Genomic DNA, 26,974 nt, shown 5'->3' on the forward strand with positions numbered 1-26,974 from the left:
TGGGGCTCGAACCCAGAACCTTCTGCGAACCCAGGACCTTCTGCGTGTAAAGCAGACGTGCTGACCACTACTCTATAGAACCACCCTGGAATGTGTGTTCTTGTGTTTAAAACATTTCTCAGTTTTGATGTTAACGTGGTAAATATCAGTAAACACAACCCACTTACTCAAAAGCTCTTAGTGCTCCTGCAGCCCTACAGAGGTCATAAGACCAAAAGACTTGTGAGCCTCTGGCTCAGGCTTATTGCTGCCAAGGGCTATACAGCTGTGAAAGTAGCAGCACAGCACTGACCGAGTGCCAATTATGCCAAATCCAACCCCATGAACACAAATACATTTTTTTAGTTATGTATAATCTGTATTTAATACTTAAATAATAAGATTATGGCGACAGAATCTGAATTCAGTCTTTCGTAGACAAACCCCACGGAAAATTCTCCCAAGATAACACAGTCATCAAAGAGCATACACCCTGGGACCAACTCTGCCTTCACTAACTGTGACCTTGGGCAAGGCATTCACCACTCAGGGCCTCAATTTCACCATCTGCAATGAGAGTACCTACATGGTGGGACTTTTATGAAGATTAGCACCTCCAACATGGTTAGGACTGTATGTACAATGTGGTTAGAACAGTCTGTACAACTAAAGAGATCCCTATACAGTGCTGTGGAGGGTTGTGAGGGTCATAACATAGATAAGCGAGGAATCAGGGTGGACACGGCATGCCAGAAGTTTGGAGGGTATGGCTGCTGGCTGCCAGCAAGGGTTGGTGTCCTCAGGAAGGAGGTACAGAGTGCTGTGGTCTGGAATTTTGAGTTGAGTGTCACCAGATGGAAAGATGGGCACACAACAACTCAACAAGGAAGAGAAAAGTAGTTCGATTTAGTAGGATGGTAGGGAGTTTGGGGGAAATGGTAAATAAAAGTCAGTGTGTGGAAATAGAGCACAACCAGGCCAGGCCTTAGTGGCTTATGAGCTGGCAGACGGCCACTGGAGCTGTCACTACGTGTTACTTATGTTATTTATGCTGGTGAGAAACAGAAACTTTGGTGATGGGTTTGCTGTGGGGGACAATGTACCCTGGCCCAGGGCCAGGCTGCGAGAACCTGGACATTGGAGGTCACTCAGCACTTTCCCAGAGCAAGCAGCCTGAGAACCACTCACTCATTTCTGCTTCACCTGATTCCTGGTCTAGAGAGAGTACTTTATGAGTGCACAACACAATAATATAATACTGGTGACAGCGGAGGTGCTCAGTATTATAGGAATTAATATATTTTGTCACCAAAACCCAGCTTTACTTTGCAACTTTAAAGTATCCAGAAAATAAAAGGATAGATTTAGCATGAACTAAATATAAATGCTACTGGGCTGCTCCCACATTTTAGTGTTGAATACTGTAAATCATCTTTCAGCATGACCTTCAGCTCAGCACCCACACTAGCCAGCGAAGCCAGCTTCTCTGGGCCCCAGTGGAATGACTGCCATCCTCTAACCCCAGACCTCCAGGACGTGTGCTTAGATTTTTCCCTTCTGCAGTACAGATGATTGTAAAGTCTATAGGATTTGCTTCATTTACTCTGTTTAAGAAACTGTAATCTCAGATAAGATTGCCCTAGGACTCAAGGAATAACTAAACTGTCAAGTGAAATAAAACATAAAACAGAAGGGATAGAGATGGCAAACCCCAAATCACAAACTTCGATTTGAGGCATATATAAAGCCAAAGTATCCTCCTGTCCCAAGTCATCTCCAGTTAAACCCAATTGGTTCTCCTGCCTCCCTCAACAAGGGCTGGCCATGAGTTCCGGAAACACAGGATACTCTGGGGAGAACTGTTGAGTGCACCACAGGTAGAGCCTGGTGCCTGGTTGCAATCCGCTGGTATGTATCTGTTTTTCCAACTATGTATAGGGGTAGGGGAGTTTAAGTGTGCCATGATTCAAATTCTGCATAGAAATGGTCACCTCTTTCTCTGTCAAATCAACCTTATAAATACAGTGAAAAGGAGGTGATGCTTGAAACTGTTCCTCTGAGACCTGAGCCTAGCCAGCTTGTCAAGGAGAGAGGCTTGTCTGGGTACTCATGCCCAGCTGCTCTTGCCTCTTTGGGGCTGTGGGTCCAGCAAACCAGCCAGCCACTGGGATAAACATGATGTCATCCAGGTAAACACAAAGCCACCCAAGCTTTCCCGTGCCTCCTGGAGACCAGCTCCTCTCACTTCTACCTTCTATCCTTCTAGGCCACATCCTTTCCTCAGGCTTTATTGCAACCTCCTCCTGGGCTCCCCCTCCCCACCTCTGGCCTCTCTATTCTCCACAAAGCAGTCAAAATTATGCTTTTAAAATAGACCAATGGTTCTTGCTCAAAATTCTCCACATTCTGCACCTCAAGCACAAAGGCAGGGTCCTGACAAAGGCAGCACAGCCCAGCACCACTGGGTGATCCAGCCCAGGCCTGACCCCAGCCTTGTCCACTCCTTCCTTCCCTCCCTCTGCCATACCTGACCCTTAGCCCAGCACACTGTCCTGGGGCTACCTCTTCCCTGCCCTCCTGCTCTAAATTTCCCTTTCCAAAATAGCAAATTGTATGTATATTTTACCGCAATTTCAAAAAGTCACCTTTCCTGTGAAGCCTGGCCCCCCGCTACCCCATCTTGAGCTTTGTCCCTGTGTCCACTTACAATCTTTTCACATACAATGTGTTCTGTTGACTCGATTTACTTTTGTTTCTCTCCTGTCTCTAGAAGAGAAACTCCTTGAGGACAGGCTGTGTCCCCAGCATCTGGGACACAGCTACCAAGTAAATACCTGTTAAAGGCAATTCCATTTTATCCCACAAGAGTCTCATTTTTCTCAGGTTCCTCTATTCTCAGCAATGCTTTGGAGGGCTCTTACCAGTCCCCCACAAAAACTCGCCCCTAAAATTCCACCCAACTGCACCTTTCACTTCACCCCTTTCCATCATCTTTTCTTTGAGGCCATAACAGCTCTGGTGTGTCTTTTCTCTGTCCTTCTACATCTCTTATCCTTTCTTTTGACCTATTTTTGTCCTTTCTCTTTTTGTTCTGCATTACAAAACAACCGAGAATGGACTAGCAATCTCTGAGGACAGGAAGTTAGAAATTCTGAGTGGACAAAAGCAAGGTTTTCTTTAGCAGACTGGCAGAAAAGGTGGGGGTGTCTGTGAACACTCACGCGTCACTGCACCTTTTCCCTGTTATGTTGTAGCTGTCCAAATTCAACATGGTTCACGGGAACTTCTACAGAGATAGGTCCACTACTGATTTGCTGAAAAACCATATTGGCCATAGACCTCTAGAATCCAGGCCCAGCCAGCTGGCGAATACTCTGTGCCTTAATGAAAATGCACAAAGGCCTAGGACTGTTCTCCTTCAGGAAGATGGTACACTCTGTCTAACCTGTCAAAATGGAGGAGCTCTGCAGACATTTGCTGGTTGTGAATTATATCATGAAGATACGGCCAACCTGATCACTGGCTACATCCCAGAGACAAGCAAACAGAGGATCCTGTTGGCTACACGACACATTCAACTGATCATATACAGACAAGTGAATTCTTCCTTGCTACGAATCTCTTATCAAGTAACAAGTAACCCTAGGACAAGAGAAATATCTAGCTAATAACTTTTAGGAATGGGCTATAAACTGTACATCCAGATACGATCCCTCTTTTCTGGTAGTGGAACCCAGACGAAGCTTCCAAATCCACTCTGGGAAGTTGAGGAGGAACCCTAGGTCTCTGCCCATTGACGACTCCCCAGTGGCTAATGGATCTGAATAGGCAAATTTCAACCTGAACAGAGGAAAACCCAATTTAAACTTGTATCATTAGAAAGGGTTGGGTCATAACACGGAAATAAAAGGGGGATACCACTTTCGATGACTAGATGTAGGGATGCAAACAGGCAGTCCTGAGTCTTGCCTGTAGCCTTGGCTCCTTCACTCTGTGTGGGCCTCGTTCTTTCCAACCATACCTGGTTTTCTCCATAAGGTAGGAAAGGTGTCAGCGGCACTTTCGATTTATTTTTCTATTCCATGATCCCAAAAGTAAGGTTCCCTTCTCCATCTTCAAATAGAATTCCTAAGGAAGGACTTGTTGGGGTTGACTTTCCTATTCCTGAACCAATCATTGTGGTGATTAATGCTGCACACTGAAGGGCTGGAGTCACATGATCAAGGGAGTAAGAAACGAAGGGGTTGCGTTTTACTGAGCAGCTCTGAACAACAACTATCTTCTATAATCATCACTCTAGTCGGCAGCCTCCAAGCTGGCCCTCAATGACTCCTGCCCCCTTGAATTGTCCCTACCACATGCTACTAGTCATGTGAGCAGTCCCACTGAGAGCCAATCTGGTGAGGAGCTGAGGCCTCCCGCCAACAGGCAAGGGCGTCACCTTGGAAGTCCATCCTCCAGTGCCAGGCAAACATCAAATGTCAGCTCTGGCTGACAACTCAACTGCACCCTTGTGAGAGACCATGAGCTGCCAGAACTAACCAGTCAACCACTCCAGAATTCCTGACCATCAGAAACTGTGTAAGATAAACATTAGTTATTTTAATTTGCTAAGAATTTTGGTGATTTGTTGCATAGTAATGGATAGTTGATACTATTAACAGAACAAGTGATTAATGAATTTGGTATGTGCTGTCCAGAGCTGTGGAGGTTAACGTTATGAGGGGAGAGTACAGACCCTGCTCTTTAAAGGTCCCTCCTAAATACCTGTCCAAAATGCCATACCTAACAGTCTGAAGAAATATTGAGAAACATATCACTATTTTGTCATATGCAAATTCCGGTACAGGTTTTTTGCTGGTAAAATGGACTTTTCATCATTTCAAGAAGAACAAAATTTGTGATTATGAAATCTTGTTGCACATGCGATGAGTAAAACCCAGTTAACAAGGGATATAACAAGAAAATGTTTCTTAAGACAAATCTTTAACAACAAAATCTACCGAAATTCAAAGAGATAAATGAGTTTGAACATTCCACAAAGGAGTATATTTTACAGAAGACATCATAATATGAGCCAAATACCCCATTACAGACCAGGTCATTCAAAGCTGCATGACTTAGCTTCAGCAGGATGAGCTCACTTTCATGATTACGTTGTAGCAATTATATTGTGTACAGTCTAATGGCTCCAAAGGCCAGGGTAAGTGTGGAAGCAACAGTAGTTTAAAAAAAAGTTTAGAAGTTTAGTTGCTGCCAAGTGCTTAATTTGGGAAGAAGCGAGTAATTATTTGCTCTGGTATTAATAAAGAAGCCTAGATTTTAAAACTAAAAATGGCTCAATAGATCAACTTCTGTTTCCAGACTGCTAAAGTATTATTCTTATTTTATAGGCAAGGCAATTGACATTTGTTCCAAGAGCAGCTTGCCTGAAGTCCTTCAGCAGACAGTGAGCAGGGAAGGACACCCTATGCTGAGGAAGAGGGCAGAGTTCTGCAGAAGGGAGTGGGACAGACATGCTTTCTGCTCCTCGCCCCTTCCTGCAGCCCAGACTGAAAGGGCAGCCTTTCCACACCTCCTGTGGCTCACTTTGGTTACGGATCTAGACTGGATGGCATCTGGCATCAGGGTGGCAGTGCAGAGACTCAGGATGTGCCCTGATTCAAACTAGTTCACCATGAGTTTGCCTCTTAGAGGTTAAGGGAAGTCATGCTGAAATGTTCTGATGAACACATAGTTCAGAGAGCTGAGGAAGTACAAATGAGTAAACATAAGTTGCGAAGTACCAAAAGAATCAAGATAACGGCGGAGGAAATGGCTGAAAGTGAAGCTGATGTCCTGGCGGGTGATGAGGTGGGGCCTGAGAGCCAAGGAAGATTTGGTGAACCAGCTCTCCTACAGAGCCCTCTCTAGGTCCAGGGCATGGGGCACCTAAATCCTTAAATCTATTGTCTGAAGCCATGGGAGCCTCTGTTCTGGGCCACTACTGAGGTGGGACTGAAGCAGGCGGGGTCAGTCTTTATTCACCTTTCACCTGAGGTCTGGGACACAGTCAGCCTTCAAAGCATATTTGTTAAAAAAATGTTTGAATAAGTGAATCAATAGCCTTTTCCCAGAATCTCATTTCCCACGACATCCTAGGAATAACTCCTTCCTGGTTCACAATTGCTTTCACATACTTTCATTGCATTTTATCTTTACAACAATCCCGTGGGAAACTGAAAATTGATATTAGCTTCACTTTGCAGATAATTATTATCCCCATTTTACTGATGAGAAAATTGATGCTTGGAAAAGTTAATAACAACTTGTTCAAGGTCATAAGCAGAGGACAGAAGCCAGCATTCTTTCCCTAGAGGCTGGCCTCCTGCCATCATCTTGCACTACTTACAAATGAATCACCAGGCAAAGAGGTTGGAACACAGTAAAAATTTTATTTGAAACAACACTGATGGGATTACATCCAAACACATTCACATTTGTTATTGGGTTTGAGTCACAAATCCTCTGATGAGGAAACAGGCGTGTGGGTGGGGGGGCTTGGTCACTTCCTGTCAGGGTGGCTTTGCACAAGCTTTGATAGGGCTCAAGAAACCACTCTCGGAAGTTTGCTTACAGTCACGGAACTGGTCTGGGGAGAGAGGAGGGCAGGACATAGAACTGGAGGGCAGAAAGGGGTGGGACAATTTAACCAGGGAAAATAAAAACAGTGGAGGAGGATGGATTGACTGTGAAGGAAGATCGTAAGGACAGGAGAAAGAAAAGGAAAGGCAGTTCAGTTGTGTAAATCAGTGGCAGCCATCTGCAGCCCTAGGCTTAGTGGCTGCTCGCTCCAACAACCAATCACAAATAAGAATCTCCAAAAGCAGTGCTGCAAGAGTTAAGAATCAATAATCAGGACACTTAATTTAAAAATTGTCCCCAAACCTTTCTAGTTTCGGGGGAAGGGAGAGGAGGAATAAACTAATCATACATGTTACTTTGTAGTATTTATGGCAGAATGGCCCAGGGACCAGTCAGACCAGCTCTGAAATTGTGCCATTACTTCTTAGCTGTGACCTTGGATGGCTTACTTTAAAATTTTCTGAGTCTTTCTCATCTGTAAAATAGATATTAAAAGTATTTCTCAGTTGTATTAAATGAGTGTTTGATATGGAGCCGGGCCCTAGTTACCACTCAGGAAGATGGTTATTGTTATGTTTCATCCTTAGAAATTCGGTAAGTACAGAAAAGCACAGAAACAAGTATGCCACCCTAACTCTACCTCTGTAATACATCCACCTTTAGTCTTTGTTTTTTCTTCTCAACAAGCTTTTCAGCTCTCGGCAATTTCGGAACTGAGCATTCACAGAGCTAAAGTGGGCCGGAAGAGGTGACAAAGGTCAGGAAGAAGGCGGCCAGGGGCAAGACCCCCAGGGTGCACTGCTTGGGCCTGGGATTAAACAAGACTCCAGACTGCTCATTCCCCAGGAGCAGCGAGTGTTTTCTGGTGTTTAGGCTGCAATCCTGACCACTAGGGCGGGGAATAACTTTCAGAAACATGTCAGTGTGCCTCCAGAAGCTATCTAGTTGAGACTGTCTACTCGAAATCTGTAGGACAAGATTACAGACTCGTGCCCGCGAGGGTGCTCCGCGACCCTCCTCAAAGTTTTTCTTTTCAACTTAGGCCTGTTCGCGTGCAGGACCCTCTGCGCGCTCACGAAACCCCTTTGAGCCCAGACACCGTTGGGCCGGGATCGGACCTCCGTTGTCCGTACGCGTTTCCCTGGGCTCCTCGTTCCACTTGGTGATCCACGACCTGCTTCGTCCAAGACCGTCCCACCAGCAGCCCAGCGCGGAGTCCCGTTACCCTTCCTTCCCAGGCCCGCCACGGTGCAGCTATATTCGCGGCCCTCAGCACCAGGCAGCACTTAAATCAACTGCTGGGAAATCTCAGTCGGACTGGAAGTGCCAATAGGCGGCTCAACATTGTCAGCCATGCGCAGGGAATCGTGCCTTGGGGGTGCCAACAGCGCAGGCTCCTTGAGGAAGCCCCAACCGCACAGGCGCCCCAAGCAGGCTTCGATTGCGCAGGCGCCCCGAGGAGGCTCCGACTGCGCCGGCGCCGCTCCTGGGCCAACATGGCGGCCGCATGGCTGCTGTTGCGCGTTCTCCGCCAGGGCCAGGGCCCAGGCCCCGACTGGCTGCGGGGCCCCTGCTGGGGCTGGGGCCCAGGCCTCTCCGCCGGGGCCGGGAGGAGGTGGCCATACGTAGTCCACAGGCCTCCGATGGGTGTCGCCAGGTCTGGAGGCCGAGCCCTGCAGGTAACCCCGGTCGCGCAGAGGCCGCTCTGGCCGGGCGCGGGAGTAGGCAGCGCGTCCGCACAGGTCCCGAATTGGGTGTTTCCAGCCTGGTCTTCGTCTATCTGTATTTTCTGCCTGCCTTCCTGGCGTTTTAAAATTGAATCCAGTAAGACTTGCTAGCAGAGATTTTCTAGCAGAGAAGTATTTTACAATTGGCTCGCATAGATCGGAGCCCATCAGGACGAACAGCTGTCGGTAGTCCTCAGTGGCCACCTGAGGGTTTTGTATACCATGTAGCTGTATTTTACTTTTGTTGTGTAGCTTCATACTTATCGACACAAATTTGTGGTGCACCCCCTATGTAAAGGCTGTTCTAGGCCCCGCAAAGATTGACACTTTATCCTGAAAGCAAAGATGTAAGTCCTGGTGCGTTTTTGTCTGATTATTTTCCCCCAGCCCTCTTTTAGGAGTTCGACCCTCACAATTAAAGTCGAAATTTATTGTTATTGTATTTTTCCATAATTTGAAGGCCATTTTGAATTATATTCCTCCTCTAGATTACTGGCTACTATTCCTGAACCTGAGGGCAACTATAGATATATTATGCTTTCTCTTATTTATTTATTTATTTATTTATTTATTTATTTATTTATTTATGCTTTTCTATTGAGAAGGAACAAAATAATGTCTTACCTTTGGGCTGACCCTCTGCTTGTTCTATGAAAATAAGGGTTGAAGTAGAGAATTCACACATACGTGTGAAATCTAAACAGATTATCTCACCAATGCCTATAATAGTAATAAGCTAAACTAACCTGGTTTAAATAGTCTTCAAGGCAGACTTTGAAGAATGATGATTTTTTGGTGTGCTATATTTAAAACACTGATGTTACTCATTTATTGGGCCTAATCCACACTCTGTGGCCCTCCCTTATATGACTTCTGGTCATCATTGAGCCAAGAATAGTAGTATTGATTAAATGGGACAGTAATTGTATAGACTGGAAATTTAAATTTTGTTACTAAAGGAAATTGCCTGTAATGTTTTACCAAAGAGCACTGAGTAAGGTGTTACTTTTCTCCATAGTAGCAGCAGAGCAGGGTTGAGCTGAGGAAAAAATTAACAATAAACATATAAATAAAACAAATAAAGAAATTGCAGACACACACAGGAAAAGTTAAATTGGACCATCGACCTTAAGAGCATGAAATACGTTCAAGTGCAAGAATGCTTATCTTGAAAACAGAACTTTGGAGATATATACTGGTAAATTCCTGTAGTACCTGAGAGTGTTCTACAAGGAGTCGTCTGGAGAAGTCAGGAGCAAAAGGATCTGGGCCGTCATTGCGGCCTTTGGGAGCCCTCTGCTCTTTGCATTCTGAAGGAGAATTTCGGGCCTCGAGGCACCAAATGGTAGCCAGTGCTCTGTGCCTTTAGTTCAGCATCTCTTTGACTTATTCATTTGCTTTTGATGTTTAAATACATTTTTTCTTTTGATATTATGTCGAAACTTTGAAGCAATGCTAAGACTATTACTTCATATTTCAGGGCAATATAAACATTACAAATAAATATTTGAGCTTTTTAGAAAAGATTTTTCATCAGGGAATTAGTTCACGTTGCTTTGGTGTTCTGTGATGTTGGCGTGACTGATTGCATCTTTTTTTTTTTTTTTCAGAGTTTGCAATTGCGACAGTTAACCCCTACCTTTGAAGGGATCCATGGATTGTTGTTGAAACAGCATCTTGTCCAGAACCCAGTCAGACTCTGGAAGCTTTTAGGTGTGTATCTGTTGAAAGACAAATGACTGGCAGAACCTGCACCATTTTTGAATAAATTAGAAAAATGTTGCTGATTTGACATTGACAGAAAAACAAAATCGCTAACAGGAGGTTTGACTTCTATTTATCATGAGCCCTTTGATACTCTGAAATGAAGTTTACAGAAAGAAAGATTGTCTAAAGTCTGAACAGGCCATTTTTGCTTATTTTGAGTTATGTCTTTTTTTTTGAAGATCCTGGTGTATAGGAATAATCAGGCTGCTTGAAAAAGCTTTGTCATATTCTCTAGCCAGCTCTGAGAACATCTGTAAGGATGTACAGAGTGGCTTATGTATTTTATATCCAGAAGGTAACTAAAAACCTGGAAATAATTTGCTCTCAAAATAGAGTCGCACTTTTTAGTGAGACACTGTAACATCATTCTGTCACTCTTCACCTTAGGTCAAAGGACTTTAAGGATTGAAATTTTGCTCTCCCCTTTATCCACTTGGAACAGGGAAAAAGTAAAGTGTTCTAATTCTACTGTACATGAAACAGCCTGGTACCCACACATGGTCAGGGAGAGCTGTGACTTGGCTGCAATTTGCACATCTGCTGTCTGTGTTTTCTCATTTAAATCTACACATGCACCCAGTGGCACACATTTCACTCTCTAAACAGCCTGAACCATGTCTAGTGGTCATCAAGGTAGTTTCACTTGTGATTCTGTTAACATCTGTGAATCTTTGTTATAGTTATGAGAATCTCCCCCCTTCCCACCCCCTTTTTAAACACTTGATTTGTTCAGACCTTGGACAAGACAGCCTTTTGTGTGAGGACTGTTATATGGTCCTGTCTTGGTGGTGATGGCAGTTGGGTTGCTGTCTTTCTGTGTGTATCAAAGCCACTTGTGGTGTTTATTTGTTTAAGTTCATTCAGAGTGACTGCGTGTATTGAAGGGATTGTTCTCCAACAAATTCATGACACTTTCTCAAATTTGTTCGTAACTAATTTTCATTCCCTCACATTGACTAAATTACAAAGATACTTCATACGTTGAAATAGTTATTCTATAATTTGTAAATTCTTTACGAAGAATGAAAACACTTTATCTCAAACTTTTAAATTTTGTGGATGTTGGTTTCAGAGTTTCTGGTTTGATTTGGTTATTTGAGAACATACTCTTCTACTGTGTCCCCCTATAGCTGCACATCTTGATTGTTAAACATTTTTCCTATTCCTTGTAGGTGGCACTTACTATTTTAACATTTCAAGGAAGAAGCAGAAGACTAAGGACCATGATAAATCCAAAGGGAGGACGCCTGGAGATGATGAAGGTAGATCTGTCTATCGGATGTTCTGGAATAATGGCTAGCTTGGTTGTCTTCACATGCATATGCATGTTCTAGTCTAAGCAGCAGGAAACCTTTCTTAAAAGTTAAGGCAAGCCCAGGCACCTGTGTTCGCCTCCCCCTGAGCACACCTGTCCCCAATCTCTGTGCGATTACTGGATCCTTCCTGCCTGTCCTTTGAGGGATGCTTCTGTCAGCACCTATGTCCCTTGCCTAAAAGCAGGTGCCATTTCTGTGCATGGAAAGAGTGAATCTCAAATCTACCCTGAACTTGGTTCTGGGTGGGCAGGAAGGCAGGACTCCTTGGCCGAACTCATCCGTATGCTTACCTAGTGTTGCCACTGTCTCCACGCTTGAGAAGCAGCCCCCAGAGGAGAGGAGGGGACAGTGTGTGGCCTTAAAGAAGGAGAATGAGAGATCACTGTCCTATAAGAGGACTGCTCTGTGCCAATTAATTCCTGTCCCAGCCCCCAACCCTGGTTCACAGTGACCTCACTTGCAATCTTAAGTCTCATCTTTACTCTGGGACTGGATGATCATGTAAAGGATGAGAGAAATAAAAAGGTAAGTTTGAACTGAGTTGTCCTCTAAGGTGAAAGGTGGCTAGCAGGGCTGATGATAATAGGAACTGCTAACTCTTATGAATAAATGAAAGCGGGTGGGGTGGCAGCCTGTGCTAGGAGCACTGCTCCGTGTGAGAACACCAGGCTGGGTTTTATTTGAAAAGATTTTTTTGTTTTACGTTGATGTTGGTTAATAAAATCTAGTAAGTTTCAGGTATACAATTCAACAGTAAGGAATTGGACTTTTGTGAAGAAAATGGAAGCGGTGTTTATTGGAGTTCAAATCCAAGCTGTTTTTTTGTTTTTGTTTTTGTTTCTGTTTTAGAAGTTCTTGCTAAAGTACAAAGCTGTTTTATTTAACACCAATCTGTATTTTTTGAAAATTATAGACCTGCTTCACATTTTATGATCAGATGCTTGGGAGTCACAATTGCTTCAGACCCTTTACACATGGGTTGTGGTGGGGCGTTATCTGCAGAGCAGTGAGGAATGACACTTGATTTGTGCACTGCAGCCACTCAGCCAGGAACACGGGACTCACTCACAAGTTTGGTGTCTTAAATGTGTCAAAAATAGACATCATGATCATAGAAAGGCTCTAAAAGGGAGATGTTGGCTTAAGCCTCATTTAGGTCAGTGCTCTCACTAGTGTGATGACTGTAAGCATTGTTAATTAGAAAACAAGACTGAAAATTAAATATTGGACATAGATGGGTTCTAAAGAATTATTACTCATCTGAGAGCAAGGGAAGTGACTCCGTGTACTCCTCGTCCATCCCCAAAGGTTTCTCTCTCACTGCCCGCTTCCGGGAGCATTCTTTTGTCCACTGCCTGCTGAGATTGACTCACCTTGCCTGAGTCCTTATGTCTCAAGATCAAGGGCTGAGTCTTTTTTCCATTCTCAAGAACTGAGCATGAAGCTGTCTATCTCCCAAATAGGGTATATATAACTGAATAATGTGATTCAGGGGGATTTATCTGATGGATCAGAAAAAGAATTGGTCTTTGAGAATATTCTAGAATTAAGTTGGTCCCTAATATATGTCTAAACTAAATGATATATCTCACACTCTTTAAATGTACTGTTTTCAAATGTTATCGTGATGAATGGCATACAACTTATTTGAATGTTATTCTGATATATTAGTTCAGAATAGGAGTTGTGCAGTTGGGCGGGCACATGGGATCTTCAAAGGGGTCGGGGCTGTTATTTCATAAGGCAGGTGCTGGTAAGGGTATTTTTTTGTTGTTTTTGTTAATAACTTAAATACATGTTCCATAAATACTCTGTTGATGATGTTTAGTATCTAATGAAACCTGGGGTGCCTGAATTCATCATAGCTTGGGTCAGATGTGCTTTCAGTGAAGGAGTTTACTGTATAGTTGTACCGTATGGTGGTTCTAGGAAGGTTTTTGACTTTAAAAATGGTTTCCTCTTATCTGAGCAGGTGGGACCTCTTTTGGTGACCTTGAATAGCTTGTGATTAGTGTCTGCCTCTAATCACTTTATTGAAAAATAGGCCAATATGCAGGATCTTATGGAAGATGAGAGACTGCCATCTCAGTGCCGAGTCTTCCTGACAGGATGTAGGGCACAGAGGGCAGACTTGGCCTGCTGCCTGTGTCTAACACTCCTTTGGTCCCTGCTCACAGAAGAGAGGAGGCGCAAGGAGAGGGAGGACCAGATGTACCGCGAGCGGCTACGCACCTTGTTTGTCATCGCCGTTGTCATGAGCCTGCTGAATGCGCTCAGCACCAGTGGGGGCAATATCTCCTGGAACGACTTTGTCAACGAGATGCTGGCCAAGGGTGAGGTGCAGCGGGTCCAGGTGGTGCCTGAGAGCGACGTGGTGGAAGTGTACCTGTACCCTGGAGCCGTGGTGTTCGGGCGGCCTGTGAGTGAGGGCAAGGGCACGTGCTTGGAGAGACCTAGAGACACCCCTTTTCCCTCAGTCCCTGCCCGCCCCCATTTGTTTGGTTGTCATGTTTTAGGTTTTCCTAAAATAAGATGTGAGTATCTTGATTTAAAGGATTTGTTGAAGGTTTTTGAGCAGTGGCCACTAAGATGGAGCTTGAAATGGGGAGAGGCAATGTGGTCTGCAGACAGAAGCTTGTGGGATCCACAGCTGCTGTGGTAGCTGAGTACAGAGAAGAGGAGATGGGAGTAGTGACATAGTGGCCACAGTGGTGACTCCCTGGCACTAGGGACTAAGGAAAGAGGGGTCATCTACAGCCTCAAGGTTTTACTCCATCGGTTTGGGCGAGTAGTGCGGTGCTGGCTGGAGGTCAGCACACAGGGTAGCTTTGGCAGATGCAGGTGAGTTGAGGTGACTGGGATCAGCCAAGCAGAAACCTCTCAGGGAGGTGGGGACAGGAAACTAACAGCACTTGAAGGGGGTGGTGTCTAAGAGACAGGAGGCAGGCAAGGACTGGCCTTGAGGAGCAGGAAAGAAAGGGAATGAGAGGGACCATGCTCGTTTCCCAGGTTAGGCGCCACCACTTCTCCCCTGGAGCGCAGTGCATCTCAGCGTGGTCAGAACTGGAGAGCTGTGAGCAGCGAGAGGAGAGATGGCACAGACAGTGCAGAGGGGGCAGAGGGGCGGGGTGGGATTTTGTACCACGTAGAGGGTTGGGCATCAAAGATGGGGAGAAACAGACACACACCTAGTGACAGTGGCCTAGTCTTCTGGCACTGCTGGAAAGTGAGGTGGGGCATATGGGAACTAGGTCCCAAAAGCTTGACTATGTGAAAACTCTGGCGTGAAAATGAATCACTCTCCACTCTCTGATTCCCTCCTTCTTGTTCTCCAATAACCACAGCACCATCATTAGGCCCAAGAAAGGTAACACTGATACCAGAGCATTTTCTAAAGCACTTTTCCTGTTCATGTTTCTCAGTTTCTTCTGTACTAGCCTTAAGAGCTGGGTGTGTGTGTGTGTGTGTGTGTGTGTGTGTGTGTGTGTTTAATCCAGGATCCAGTCAAGGATCATGACTTATATTTAATTTTCATATTTCTTCAGTTTCTTTCCATTTTTAAAAATTTTTATTATTTTTTTAATTGAAGAAATTATTTAAATTATTTCCCCCGTTTACCTTCCCCGTACCCCTTCTTTCCATTTTTTTTTTGGTTAAAAGTTTGGACAGTGGAAAAACTAGACCAGGAAAAATCATTCCCTTTCTCCATGCTGGGAGACAGACATTCTGGCTTTGATTCACTCTGCTTACCCGGAACATGGGTTGACTCCTTTCCCTGGAGTAAAGGATTGCGTGGTATCCCAGAGCACACCCTATGCACACTCCAGTCTCCACTCTGTTTTTTGAATAGGGTTGGGTTGGCAGTGGAGTGCTTGTCCTGCCTGAGCATGCTTGGCTGTGGGTGCAGCACAGTGTTTACAGCTGACTGTCAGTGTATAAGGGCTTGTAATTTAGATGGGGTGATAAGATCAACACATAGTCTGCTAAACAGTAAAAGTTAAATTCCGGAGCACTTCAGAAACGAGTGGTGCAGAGCCTTGCGTAAATGAATGGATGATTCAGGCCCAGGTGACCAGAGAAAGCTTTACAGAGAATGTGGGAATTGAATTGGCTTCTGGAGACATACATTGTGCTCTTAGATCTTGGTATAGAAAGAGAGTCGTTTCTACGTTTTCTCCTTCTGTGCAAATTGGTGATTCTAGTTATACCACCAGGCCAGGGGTGAGTGATTGAAGCATTGAAGAAGTCTAGATCAAACATATGGGGTCCATTAGGTTAACCCGGCAACCAAGGCCACCAGATGTTGTAGCACAGATCATGGGCACTGTGTTTTAACTGGTGGGTCCTCTTGTCTGCGTCTCCACCTGGCCCATTACCTCACAAGCTGGATTCTGACTGGCTGCTCTCTCATAGTGACAGTCATTCTGCAAGAAGTCTGAGACTCTTAAGAGCCAGGCGGAAATCTGGTTGCTCAGTTTAAATTCTAAGTGTGTTTAGAATCTGAGCTTGGAACAGTTTAACTATGGACATTGTGTGCACCAGGCTCTTAGGAAAATGAGTTCGGACTGGTGCGACACGGTGCACACTGGTGGGAAGGAGAAGGACCGCCCCACTCGTGCTCCTGCCCTTTGTAGGTTGCATAGATGTTTGTTCTTTGGCGGTTTCATACAAGCCCAGGAACAACCGATCCCTGTGACCAGGTCATCTCATTGAGAAGGGACTTGGGGGACCCAGTGTGGACTCCTGGCCTGGTGTTGGGTCTCCTCCTTTGAAGCCTCTGTACCTGGGGGAGGTGGTGATTTCACTTCAGGAAACTTGTCCTGTCACTCTTCTTAGTCTCGTCTCTATTTACGAAAGGTTTACTGAGCAAAAAAGACATCCTTTTAGTTGAATTTCAGATTCAGCCAGTGGTTAAACATAGCACTTGAATTTCTCAGTTAAGTGGACTGTGCGTACCCGGTCCAGAATTGTTGTCTTGTCACTGTGTCTCTGTGCTCTGCATGCACGGCTGAGTGAGGCAGGGTGCTGAGTTTAAAATGCACACACCTCCTTCTGTTTTCTTAGAATGTTCCTATTAGTTAAAATAAAGAAAACATATCTATTGAAATTTTGTTGTAATCATGTTTGAGAAAACTAAAACTCCTTAGACTTGGAAGTGGTTTCTAAATGGCATCTGTATATTTGAGGGATCTGCAGTCTGTCCTGTTCGTCACTCTCACAGTTCCTTCTGCCCCCAGAGGCTGGCCTTGATGTACCGAATGCAGGTGGCAAATATTGACAAATTTGAAGAGAAACTTCGAGCTGCTGAAGATGAGCTGAATATCGAAGGCAAGGATAGGATCCCGGTTTCCTATAAACGTACAGGATTCTTTGGAAAGTATGTTGATCATTTTTGTTGGCTCCTGAACTGAACAGGCTTGGTTTTGTAATGTGAGAAACAAACCACAAATGAAAACCTCAGTTAATTACAGTTACCTAGACCCCCTGTGGGAGTGTAAATAAACCTGAGGGTAGATGACATAAAGCTGGGAAATGGAAGTGTGTGAGGCTGTTGGAATTTGTTTTAGTCACTTTCTTTAGTTGCTCTTGCATTTCTGAATTTAGCACATTGTGGGGTTGCTTTCTTCTACAAATAGGAAAATGGAATAGAAAAGGGCAAAACACAGATGTCCAGCAGAAATTCTTGGTTTCATGTTGCGGAGAGAAACAGAGACCACGTGGGGCCCATGGGCTCTGTGCCTGCAGACTCCTTAGTGGGAGCAGATCAGTCAGCACAGTTGGGGTTCTGACTTCACACTGGGACCAACAGTGGCTAAAAGCTGTGTGCAAAGAGGTTTACTGTTGACTCGACATGCTTTGTAATTCCGATAAGATGCAGAATGCCAGTGACTGCAAGCACACCTGTGAAATGATGGGTCTATAAATTCTACAGCCCACTGGCTCCTGAGGCTCAGGGCTCTGAGGCTGCATCTCTGGTTTGTTGTAGGAATGATGGGGGTACAGGACAGAGGGTAACTTTTCTTCTTCATGTGGAGGGCTGACACCCTAGGGTGGTGTATTCTTTATTCTAGGCTTATTCTGTTCTGCCTTACTAACCAAAATTAATAGTCTGCTTTTGGAAACAAAATATATCAAATGTGAAAACCTACTCTTGTCGGCTTGTTAATTATCACAAGGCTCTAGATCAGGGGTCCTTAACCCCCAGGCCATGGATAGGTACCAGTCCATGTCTTGTTAGGAACTGAGCCACACAGCAGGAGGTGAGCGGCCAGCAAGTGAGCAAATCTTCATCTGTATCTGCAGCTGTTCCCCAATGCTAGCATCACTGCCTCAGCTCCACCTCAGATCATCAAGCATTAGATTCTCATAGGAGCACTGGTCCCTGGTGCCAAAAAAGTTGAGGACCACTGCTCTAGATAATGGGGTGAGTGTGCGATGTCAGCTCTTCTGGCTTCGTGCTGTCACTAGATACTGTATCTCCAGTGTTCCCACAGTCCAGACAGCTTGGGAAAACTTTGTGAAAGAGGATGATTGGTGAGAACTGGACAGGGAAACCCATTTTCATGACCATTTGTTCTACATATTACTCTTAAGGGAAGGGTTGCTTTTCTTATCTTTGAAATGTCTCTGACTTTGTTAGACATGACTATCAGCTTCCTGGTGGTCACTTTTGAGCCAGTAACTGCCTCTCTTTCTACCACTAGTGCCCTCTATGCCTTGGGGATGACAGCGGTGGGCCTGGCCATTCTATGGTATGTTTTCCGTCTGGCTGGAATGACAGGACGGGAAGGAGGATTCAGTGCTTTTGTAAGTTATACAAATTACATCTCATTGAACTTGTAGACTTAGAATTTTTCTCTATTTGTTCTGGCTGAATACTTTTCCTGTAAACAACAGAATAAGTATACAGTGAAAATTAACCTGTTGCAGAGAACAGCTAGGAGTCATATTTTGGCAGTTCATCTTTCCTTCTGTTTGGTTGACTGGAGGGTGTATAGTAACCAACTTTAACTGAGGGCCCCTCCCCCCAAATGGTGGGGTGGTTGAGCCACGGGAGTTATAGGGCAGCTTATTCTGCAGTTTTCAGCATCAGCTGGGCATTAGTAGCTAAGACACTGAGAAATTTTTAAAAGTTATTTTTAAAAGGACATCCATAATACACTTTAAAAATATTATCCTGTTGTTGTGTCATTCATTATAACAATTCCCCTTCCTTTAGGTTGTTTGTGGCCAGTTGGCCATATCAGCAGAGGGGTGGGGGAGATGGGAAGAAGTCTGCAGAGAGTACCTCCTGCTCCCTCCTTGGGAACCATAATAGGCAGGGACACAGAGTGTCACTTCCTTGTTTCCACTTAGCTTGGGACTGTATTCCTCTGTGGCTCGAAACTTAAACCCTTACTTTTAATAGCAGCATGGTGTCTTGTGGGGTTGTACCATATTTTACTCAGTTTGATAACTCTTGCATATTTTTGGCTATTTATTTTTATCGTGTTTAAATAATACTCTGATGAATTCCATGCACATAAACCTATCTTATTTTCTCATAGCGCCTTCCTAAAAGTAGACTGGCTGAAGTTTAACACATCTCACTAGGACCTTTATCTGTCCTGCTTGATTGTTTTCTGGAAATTTACCAGTTAACATTCCTACCAAGACTCCCCAGAACTGAGTGTTATTCCGTTACTTTTATAATCAGACAAATAAATTACACAGTAGTGGGGAAAATCATATAGAAATATATGATAGTTTATACAAAAGACATTGTTAAATTACCTAGTGTATGTGGGGGAGTTTTAGGGTTTTTTTTTTTAAAGGCAAATTGCTAGATGCTAGAGAACTTTTTTACTGTTAATGATATAAAACAAACATTTCTTTTTGTATGTCTGAAATGTGACCTTAGCTGTTGCTTGTCTTTGTGAGTGGAGAGGGTGTGGGCTCCTTGCGGAGGGAAGGTGTGTATGCAGGGGCAGGATGGGAAGCCAGTACCGGGTTGCTCATCTTCTAGCTCTAAGAATTCGCAATGCTCTGCCCTTTGTTCTTTCTGCCCAGAATCAGCTTAAAATGGCTCGTTTCACAATTGTGGATGGCAAGATGGGGAAGGGAATCAGCTTCAAAGATGTGGCAGGAATGCACGAAGCCAAATTGGAGGTCAAAGAATTTGTAGATTATCTAAAGGTGAGCTCATGCACCCAGCAGAATATGGGCATGAATTCTCCCCCAGAGGGGAGAGCTACTCTGATCAGATGTGTGCATTGCATGGGAACTCCCCCTGCTGAGGAGCGGACATGCATGTGCTCCACGTGCTGGTGCCTGTTAAACGGGCAGCACAGGTCAGATGCATAGTTGTTCACCAGCAGAAGGGCTGGGAGTCCATCAGTGATCACACTGGAACCATCTGGGATACTGGCTTTTCCCAGAATCATGTGTATTGTAGCTAATTCATGTCAGTACATGAGCTGACCTTCATAGGTGTCATTTCTTGAAAATTCTCTCTGAAACACCTTTGGTTAGTGTCACGTTATCTGCTGCTTTTCTAGAGTCCAGAGCGCTTCCTTCAGCTTGGTGCAAAAGTTCCAAAGGGCGCACTGTTGCTCGGGCCCCCTGGCTGTGGGAAGACACTTCTGGCCAAGGCAGTGGCGACGGAGGCCCAGGTGCCCTTTTTGGCGATGGCTGGCCCGGAGTTCGTGGAGGTCATTGGAGGTAGGCATTGCTTAGGAGGCTGCAGACAGGCTCACCTGACCATATGTCCAGGATGGCCCTTTCTCACGTCCTCCCTCAGGTGGCTGAATTGATAAGGAAATGGGGAGAATAGAGGAGGAAAAAAAGTGAAACCCATATTACAGAAAACGTTGTGTTTATGTAGAGAATTGGGTGCTGATGTTCTTTGAAGCTGTGTCTACTTGTGGCCTTGGGAGTCTAGGAGGGTGAGCGTCCTCCAGGGTGACCTCTGCTGGGACAGAGCCTGGCTCTGTTTGCATGAGAGGACACTTGGCTGAGATTTCATCACCCATAGTGGACAGCTCTGGTCACTGGCCCAAGGGTAGTTCATCTCTCATTATCTGTCTGCTCCCTGGTCCTCTCAGGCCTCGGTGCTGCCCGTGTGCGGAGCCTCTTCAAAGAAGCCCGTGCCAGGGCCCCCTGCATCGTCTACATTGACGAGATCGATGCTGTGGGCAAGAAGCGCTCCACCACCATGTCCGGCTTCTCCAACACAGAGGAGGAACAGACCCTAAACCAGCTTCTGGTGGAAATGGATGGTGAGTGCTGGCCACCGGCCACCCCTGTGTAAGGAGAAGGGTTTCCGACTCTTTCAGAACAGTCATTTTCTAGATGGATTGCGCTGCTTATGTTTGTTATTCAGGAACCTTCCACTAATACTCACAGGCATTTTATTTTTCTCCAGTCACTGGTCTCTACTGTTTCTCTGCCTTACCACCTGCCACAGGTGAGGGTGATAACAGCACATAGAGGACCATTGTCTAACGGATAATAACTAGAAACAAGATCAGTTTAAGAACTATTTATTATCTTACTGCACTCAAGGAACTTTTTTTAATTTTTAAAAAAGGCAATAGTAAAAAAATAAAAAATGAAAAAGGAAAACAAGTAGGAATACAAATGGCAGGTCAGGTTGTGATGATGTTCTTCAGTCTCGATTGAGTCTAGTCGATTGTGCTGTTGTGTGCGTCTCTGTATGCTGCCTGGTTGAAAGGTGACCCAGCTGGAGGATGGAGCAGGACGTTCATGGACACTGATGCATCTGTCACATTGGGGGAGGTCTGGGTTTGCTGCTTTAGAAAATGACCTCTGGACTGGCTTCTACACAACTCCTTTTTCTTTTTAATGGAAATGACCCAGTAAAGGTCATTGTTTTCTTTTGAACTACTTTTATAAGATCCTCTTTTTGTGTGTGTAGATATATGTTTATTTTTATTGTGGTAAAATATATACAACATAAAACTTAACCATTTTTCAGTGTACAGTTAGGTCAGTGGCTTTGAGTACATTTTTATTGTTGTGCAACCATAACCACCATCCATATCCAGAACTTTCTCATTATCTCAAACTGAAACTGTTCCCATTACACACTAACTTCCCATTCCATTCCCCCAGTCCCTGGCTCCCATCCTTCTCCTTTGTTTCTGAATTTGACCACTTTAGGGACCTCATATAAGTGGAATTACACAGTATTTATTCTGTTTTGAGTGGCTGATTTCCCTGAGCACAATGTCCTCAATATTCATCCGTTTTGTTGCATGTGTCAGAACGTCCTTCCTTTTTAAGGCTGAATTATTCCATTGTATAAATAGACCACATTTTTGTTTATTCATTCATGTGTCGACGGATACTTTTGGCTATTATGAATAATCCTGCTGCGAACATGGGCATACAAATATTTCTTTATGACCCAGCTGTGTAAGATCCATTTTTAGCTTTTCTTTAATCAGAATTCTAGATGTATTTTAAGTATTATAGATAAGGGAAACACTTTTCTCTCAATGTATTTTTGGTTCTAAGATAATCATTAATTTGTGTATTTATTTTCCCTTTTAAAATATTCTTACTGTTTAAGACATGTAACTATTGGCTAGCATACAGACAGTTGAGTTTGAGTGTATGTAACTAAGGGAGAATTTTTTAACCTCATTTTGAAATAATTCCAGAATAACAAAAACATTGCTGAAGCAGTCAAAGCGTTCCTTTATACCAGGGGTCCCCGATCCCTAGGCCATGTACCGGTACTGGTCTGTGGCCTGTTAGGACTCGGGCTGCACAGCAGGAATTGAGCGGTGAGCAAGTGGGCAAAGCTTCATCTGTATTTGTAGCTGCTTTCTAGCGCTAGCATCTCTGCCTCAGCTCCACCTCAGATCATCAGGCATTCTATTCTCATGGAAACACCGGTTCCTGGTGCCAAAAAGTTTGGAGACCGCTTTTTTATACCTACCCCCAAGGTTTCGAGGGCTAACCAGGACATGGGCGTCTACAAGGGTTGCCTCTCAGCCCATAGATGTACCTTTTCTGGTCCAGGATTCAGTTCAGTCAACATGTTGCATTTAGTTGTCTTATTTCCTGGGTCTTCTTCAGCCTAGGACTGTTTCTGTATCTTTGTGACCATGGCAGTTTTACAGTCCACTCCCATTAAAGGACATCCCCACTGTGATGCTGTGCTGTGTTCTCAGAGTTAGATGGAATTGGGCATTTGGGGCAGGAACAACACAGTAGTCTCTCTGCCTGTCACTGCTTGCGGCATTACCACGCCTTGTCCCTGGTGCTGAGATTTGGACTGAGATGGCTGCAGGTGGGCATGGCAAGGCCTTTCCTTGTATATTGTTGAGCGGTTCAGATGGATTGATTCATGTGGAAGCATTTTGTAAGCTCTGAAAGCTCTCTGGGTTTAAAATCAAAGTGTAATTTGTAACAAAGCTGAGGAAGGGGCTATGTTGTTCAACCATAAGAACAGTTCCCTCTAGAGCTGCCCTGCAGACCTCCTGTGTCCTGTCTCTGTCTTTCATCCAGCTGTCTATCAGCATTTGCTCACAAACTATTTATGGCCCAAAGAATCAAGATCTGAAGAGCCACCTTCCACATGAAGAGCAGACTTTCCTGAGAAGGATTTTTCCAAAGATCTTGGTGTCTTAGAGATATCGAGAGAGCCACCCTCAGAGATGGGGGCCCCACAAGAGCACTTTCCAGGCCAGGTTCCAGGGACCCCTCCCCTGGGGCTGGGTGTGCCAGACTCCTCCCCTGGGTGCGGGTATGCCAGACCAATTCTGAATGTTCTTCTAGTGAGTGCCCCTCTGTGGAGAGTGAGACCTGCTTTTCAAATGAGGCACTCTTTTATAGTTGAAAAGTTATCCTCTGGGTCTCCACCTTTTATGAAACCAAATGGAATTTCTTCTCTTTTGAACCACTTTCCATAATCTCTTAGTGTGTGTCATCTTCATTGTGGTTTTGGGGCTTGCTTCTAGAGGTGGTTTTGTAATCCCGAAGGAATCTGAACGACCCCTGAGGTTTTGGCCATTGGTGGGGCAGGTGGGCAGATGGGCTGGGCCTGTGGGTACCGGAGCCTGAGGTCTCTGTCGGCTGTGACCAACCATGCTTGGACCCAGCATTGTGTACGTGATGACTCTGCTATCAGAAGTGCCATATCTCGATGGCTTCTGTTTGTCTCTTAAAGAATGACTAACCTTTGTGATACTCAATGGACAAAGGGGAGAGCAGTCTTTTAAAAGTCATCAGACAATTAGTTGGCTATCCAGACCTGATGCATCATCAGTTCCCACTGCCCTGCTTTGTGCAGTGATGTCCGTGTTTGTCCTTCGTCTCCTACACACATGCCTACCCCAGCCTTGGACCACAGGCATGCTCGTGGACTGTGGTAGGACTCTGTAAGTGTTCATGCTGGTCCCTTCTCTGAGCCATGGTTTTCTGATGTTAAAATCAGGTTAAAGTGCATGCCCTCACCTATGGTACTATGCCCTTCTGCGTGTGACAGAGTGTCATTCCTGATGTTTATAAAGAGGCTCAAATGCAGAGCCTCTCACTGGCTGGCACTGTGACTGAGCGCTCAGGACCATGGGAAGTACTGCACGTCTCTTTCTGCTTATATATTTTTTTTGCACTGAAGACAGAGGCCACCTTTTTGGGCAGACTTGAGCCCACCAGGAAGCACTTACCAGATGGCATCTTCCTCTGAGCTGAATCTCTCTGTGCTGCCATGAAAGGAGCTGCTTCCGCCCCAGGATTTGCTTGTGCCCAGAATCCCCGACTGAAGACCTCTTGTTGGTCCAGGCCAGCAGCAAACAAGTTCCTTTGTGCACAGACACAGCTGAGCATTCTCAGTCCTTCAGCTGTGTCTGAAGAGTCTTTGTTTCTTCTTGGAGAAGAGCAGTTTCTATTCATTGAAGTACAGAGCACGGAGCAGATGTTGTGCCGGCCGTGGGAAAAGCTCACCGAGGAAGAGAAGTCCCCACCTCGTGGGTCAGGCAGGGCAGGCCCTGCAGGACTGCCAGACCACATGGGAGGGCCACCTGCATCTGAGAGCACTGGGCCCAGTCAAGCAACCTGCAGGCAGTCACCTTTTTACAGTTTGATTGGCAGAAACAGGGCTTTGCACTGAGTGCCACCCTGTGCTGGAAAGTGTGATAGGATGTCAACTCCGATTTTGCATAGAGTCCTTAGAAAACAGGAAACCCCAGTTTCCATTCAAATGGTCTTTTCCATTTTAATCTAGGATCTATTTTACGTTAATACATGTATAAGGTGTGAGTTTTGGTCATGGTTCGTTTTTCTGCCTGTGGACGTCTAGTTGCTCCAGCGCCATTTGTTTATAACACTGCACTTCCCCTACGGAATTGCTTTCACACCTTTGTCAGAGCTCAGCTAGTGTATTTGGGCTCTGGTCTGCCTGTTGGTGTCCGAGTCCACACTACACAGCTGCCCCGAGAGTCTCAACAGAAGTGGAGCGAGTCTTCCCGTTTCACTCTTCTTGACCAACAGTGTTGAAATACTCTCCTTCCTTTGCCTTGTCATGTAATTTTTAGAATAAGCTTGTTCACATCTACCAAGTAATTCTACTGAAATATGGATACAAACACTCCTCTGGTAGGATAGCTAGAGTAAAAATTGTGGCAACAGCACATGCTGGTGAGGATATGAAGGAATTGGATCTCCTACACTGCCAGTGGGGATGTGAAATGTGTAGTCTCTCTAAGGAACAGTCTGGCAGTTTCTGAAAAAATTAAACATACACTTACCATATGACACGCTCCTGGGTGCTCATCCCAGAGAAATGTTTACACAAAACACCTGTGCAGCAACGTTCATTTATTTGTAATAGCTGACAATTTGAAACAACTTAGATGTCCTTCAGCGGGTACATAGTTAAGCTCTGATAAGTTCGTATCATGGTTCCCATGCAGCAATAAAAAGGAAATAGTGGTTCTTACACAGGTGCCTGGATGGATTTCAGAGGAATTATGCTAAGTGAAAAAAAGCCAGCCTCATAAGGCTGCATGTTGTGTGATTCAGTTTATATGAGACTGTCAAAATGACGAAATTCTAGAGATGGAGAACAGATTAGTGGTTACCAGGGGCTAGAAAAGTGGGAGGGGAGGGGCGTGACCATAAAGGGAGATCTTCATGGTGTTGGAATCTGCCTGGATTATGGTGGAGGTTACAGGAATCTTGTGTGACAAAATTGCAGAGAAAGAGGTGCACACAGAGAAACAGGTGTGTGGGAAGACTGCTCACGTCAAATACGGCCACCCGACTGCAGTGTGGGTTTCCTGGTTTTGGCATTGCACTGTAGTTACTGCCCTGTAGACAACAGAGCAGGAGACTTTTCTGCATTGTTTTTGCCACTTGCTGTGTATCTATACCTATGTCAAAATACAGAGTTTCAAAAACAAAACCCCATGAGGTCTGCACCCTGTGGTCCATGTGATCAGGTCCGGGGTTCTGCAGGGATGTCTAGGTGACTTGTGGCTGCAGAGCTTTGGGTGTCACTGTTCTCCTTTCTGATTGGAGCTCACTAACATGGAGTCCACCCTTGCGCTGCTGTTGTTTTTCTTCTGCAACCACTGTTCCTACTATTTTTCAACATTTTTTCACTGTGTATATAGCTTCAGGTTTCTGTGTTAACAGCTTTGACCTATGGAAGGAAGGCATTTCAGAAATGTGAGTGTTGAGTCTTGACAGGCCTTCCCAGCTAGCAGTCTGCAATGTGTGGTGTGGGGTCTCTCTCCGCCACCACCCCGCACGGAGGAGCTCCTGGGGAGTGAAGCTGCCTCTGCCCAGGACTCCTCCCTCTAGCCATCTCGTTTCCTATGTCAGAGTTTTACTTTTCCTGAAATGGAGTGCGAGCACATAGAGCAGAGGGGCTGACATGTTGCAAGTGCCAGGTGGTACTTGCTCTTGTTTCTGAATTTGTTTAAAAAGTCAGGGTGATTTTAAGACAGTCTCCACTCTCCACTGGATTCCCATCTGCAGTTTTGCTTCTGAGGAAGTAAAACCGGCGAGTTCTTGCTCTTGTGATCTCAGTGGAAAGCTCCCAGGGAAGGACTGATCCTGGGTTTTTCTCATGTACCCTGGCAAGAAATCTCTCCTGTCCTATGCGCTGAAAGAAGACCCTGTGGGGAAGGCCACTGTATTAGGGGCCCCCACCCTGAAGGCTGCTGTCTTTCCCTCAGGAATGGGCACCACTGACCATGTCATCGTCCTGGCATCCACCAATCGAGCTGACATTTTGGACAATGCTCTGCTAAGGCCAGGCCGACTGGACCGACATGTCTTCATTGACCTCCCCACTCTCCAGGTCAGTATGGCCAGTACAGCCACATGTTCTCTGTGGTGCTTGTCTGTCCAGACTTTCTTCAGCTTACCACTTTTCCTAGGGTTTTGCAGCTTTTTTTTTGTTCGCCCACATTGTTTTCCCCTTTATCCTTGAGCATCTGGGGTTGAATGGACTGATTTTGGTTGAGTCTTATCCCATGTTTGGAGAGCCTCAAAATTCTCATCCTGACCAGCTCAAGTCCTTGGTGCCACATGGTTTTGGAACAC

At 45.0% G+C, this 26,974-nt stretch overlaps 1 protein-coding gene across 3 annotated transcripts in view; it reads left to right on the forward strand.

Moving 5' to 3' along the window:
• The first annotated feature begins 8,066 nt into the window (after nucleotides 1-8,066).
• The window catches only part of SPG7 (SPG7 matrix AAA peptidase subunit, paraplegin), a 29,407-nt gene continuing 10,499 nt past the window's right edge, over nucleotides 8,067-26,974 (forward strand). Inside the window, exons 1-10 of one of the 3 annotated variants that reach the window (XM_036231556.1) lie at nucleotides 8,067-8,282; nucleotides 9,941-10,043; nucleotides 11,270-11,359; nucleotides 13,591-13,832; nucleotides 16,651-16,790; nucleotides 18,118-18,220; nucleotides 19,463-19,588; nucleotides 19,951-20,113; nucleotides 20,497-20,670; nucleotides 26,605-26,729. In XM_036231556.1, coding sequence (XP_036087449.1) covers nucleotides 8,100-8,282; nucleotides 9,941-10,043; nucleotides 11,270-11,359; nucleotides 13,591-13,832; nucleotides 16,651-16,790; nucleotides 18,118-18,220; nucleotides 19,463-19,588; nucleotides 19,951-20,113; nucleotides 20,497-20,670; nucleotides 26,605-26,729 — 1,449 coding nt within the window. In that variant the 5' untranslated portion in view covers nucleotides 8,067-8,099. Of the gene's footprint in view, nucleotides 8,283-8,364; nucleotides 8,678-9,940; nucleotides 10,044-11,269; nucleotides 11,360-13,590; nucleotides 13,833-16,650; nucleotides 16,791-18,117; nucleotides 18,221-19,462; nucleotides 19,589-19,950; nucleotides 20,114-20,496; nucleotides 20,671-26,604; nucleotides 26,730-26,974 lie in introns of those variants that run through there. The other 2 variants (XM_036231557.1, XM_036231558.1) reach the window with 2 other exon arrangements.

The sequence above is a fragment of the Rousettus aegyptiacus genome, unplaced genomic scaffold, assembly GCF_014176215.1.
Source record: "Rousettus aegyptiacus isolate mRouAeg1 unplaced genomic scaffold, mRouAeg1.p scaffold_m13_p_14, whole genome shotgun sequence".
Lineage (NCBI taxonomy): Eukaryota > Metazoa > Chordata > Mammalia > Chiroptera > Pteropodidae > Rousettus > Rousettus aegyptiacus.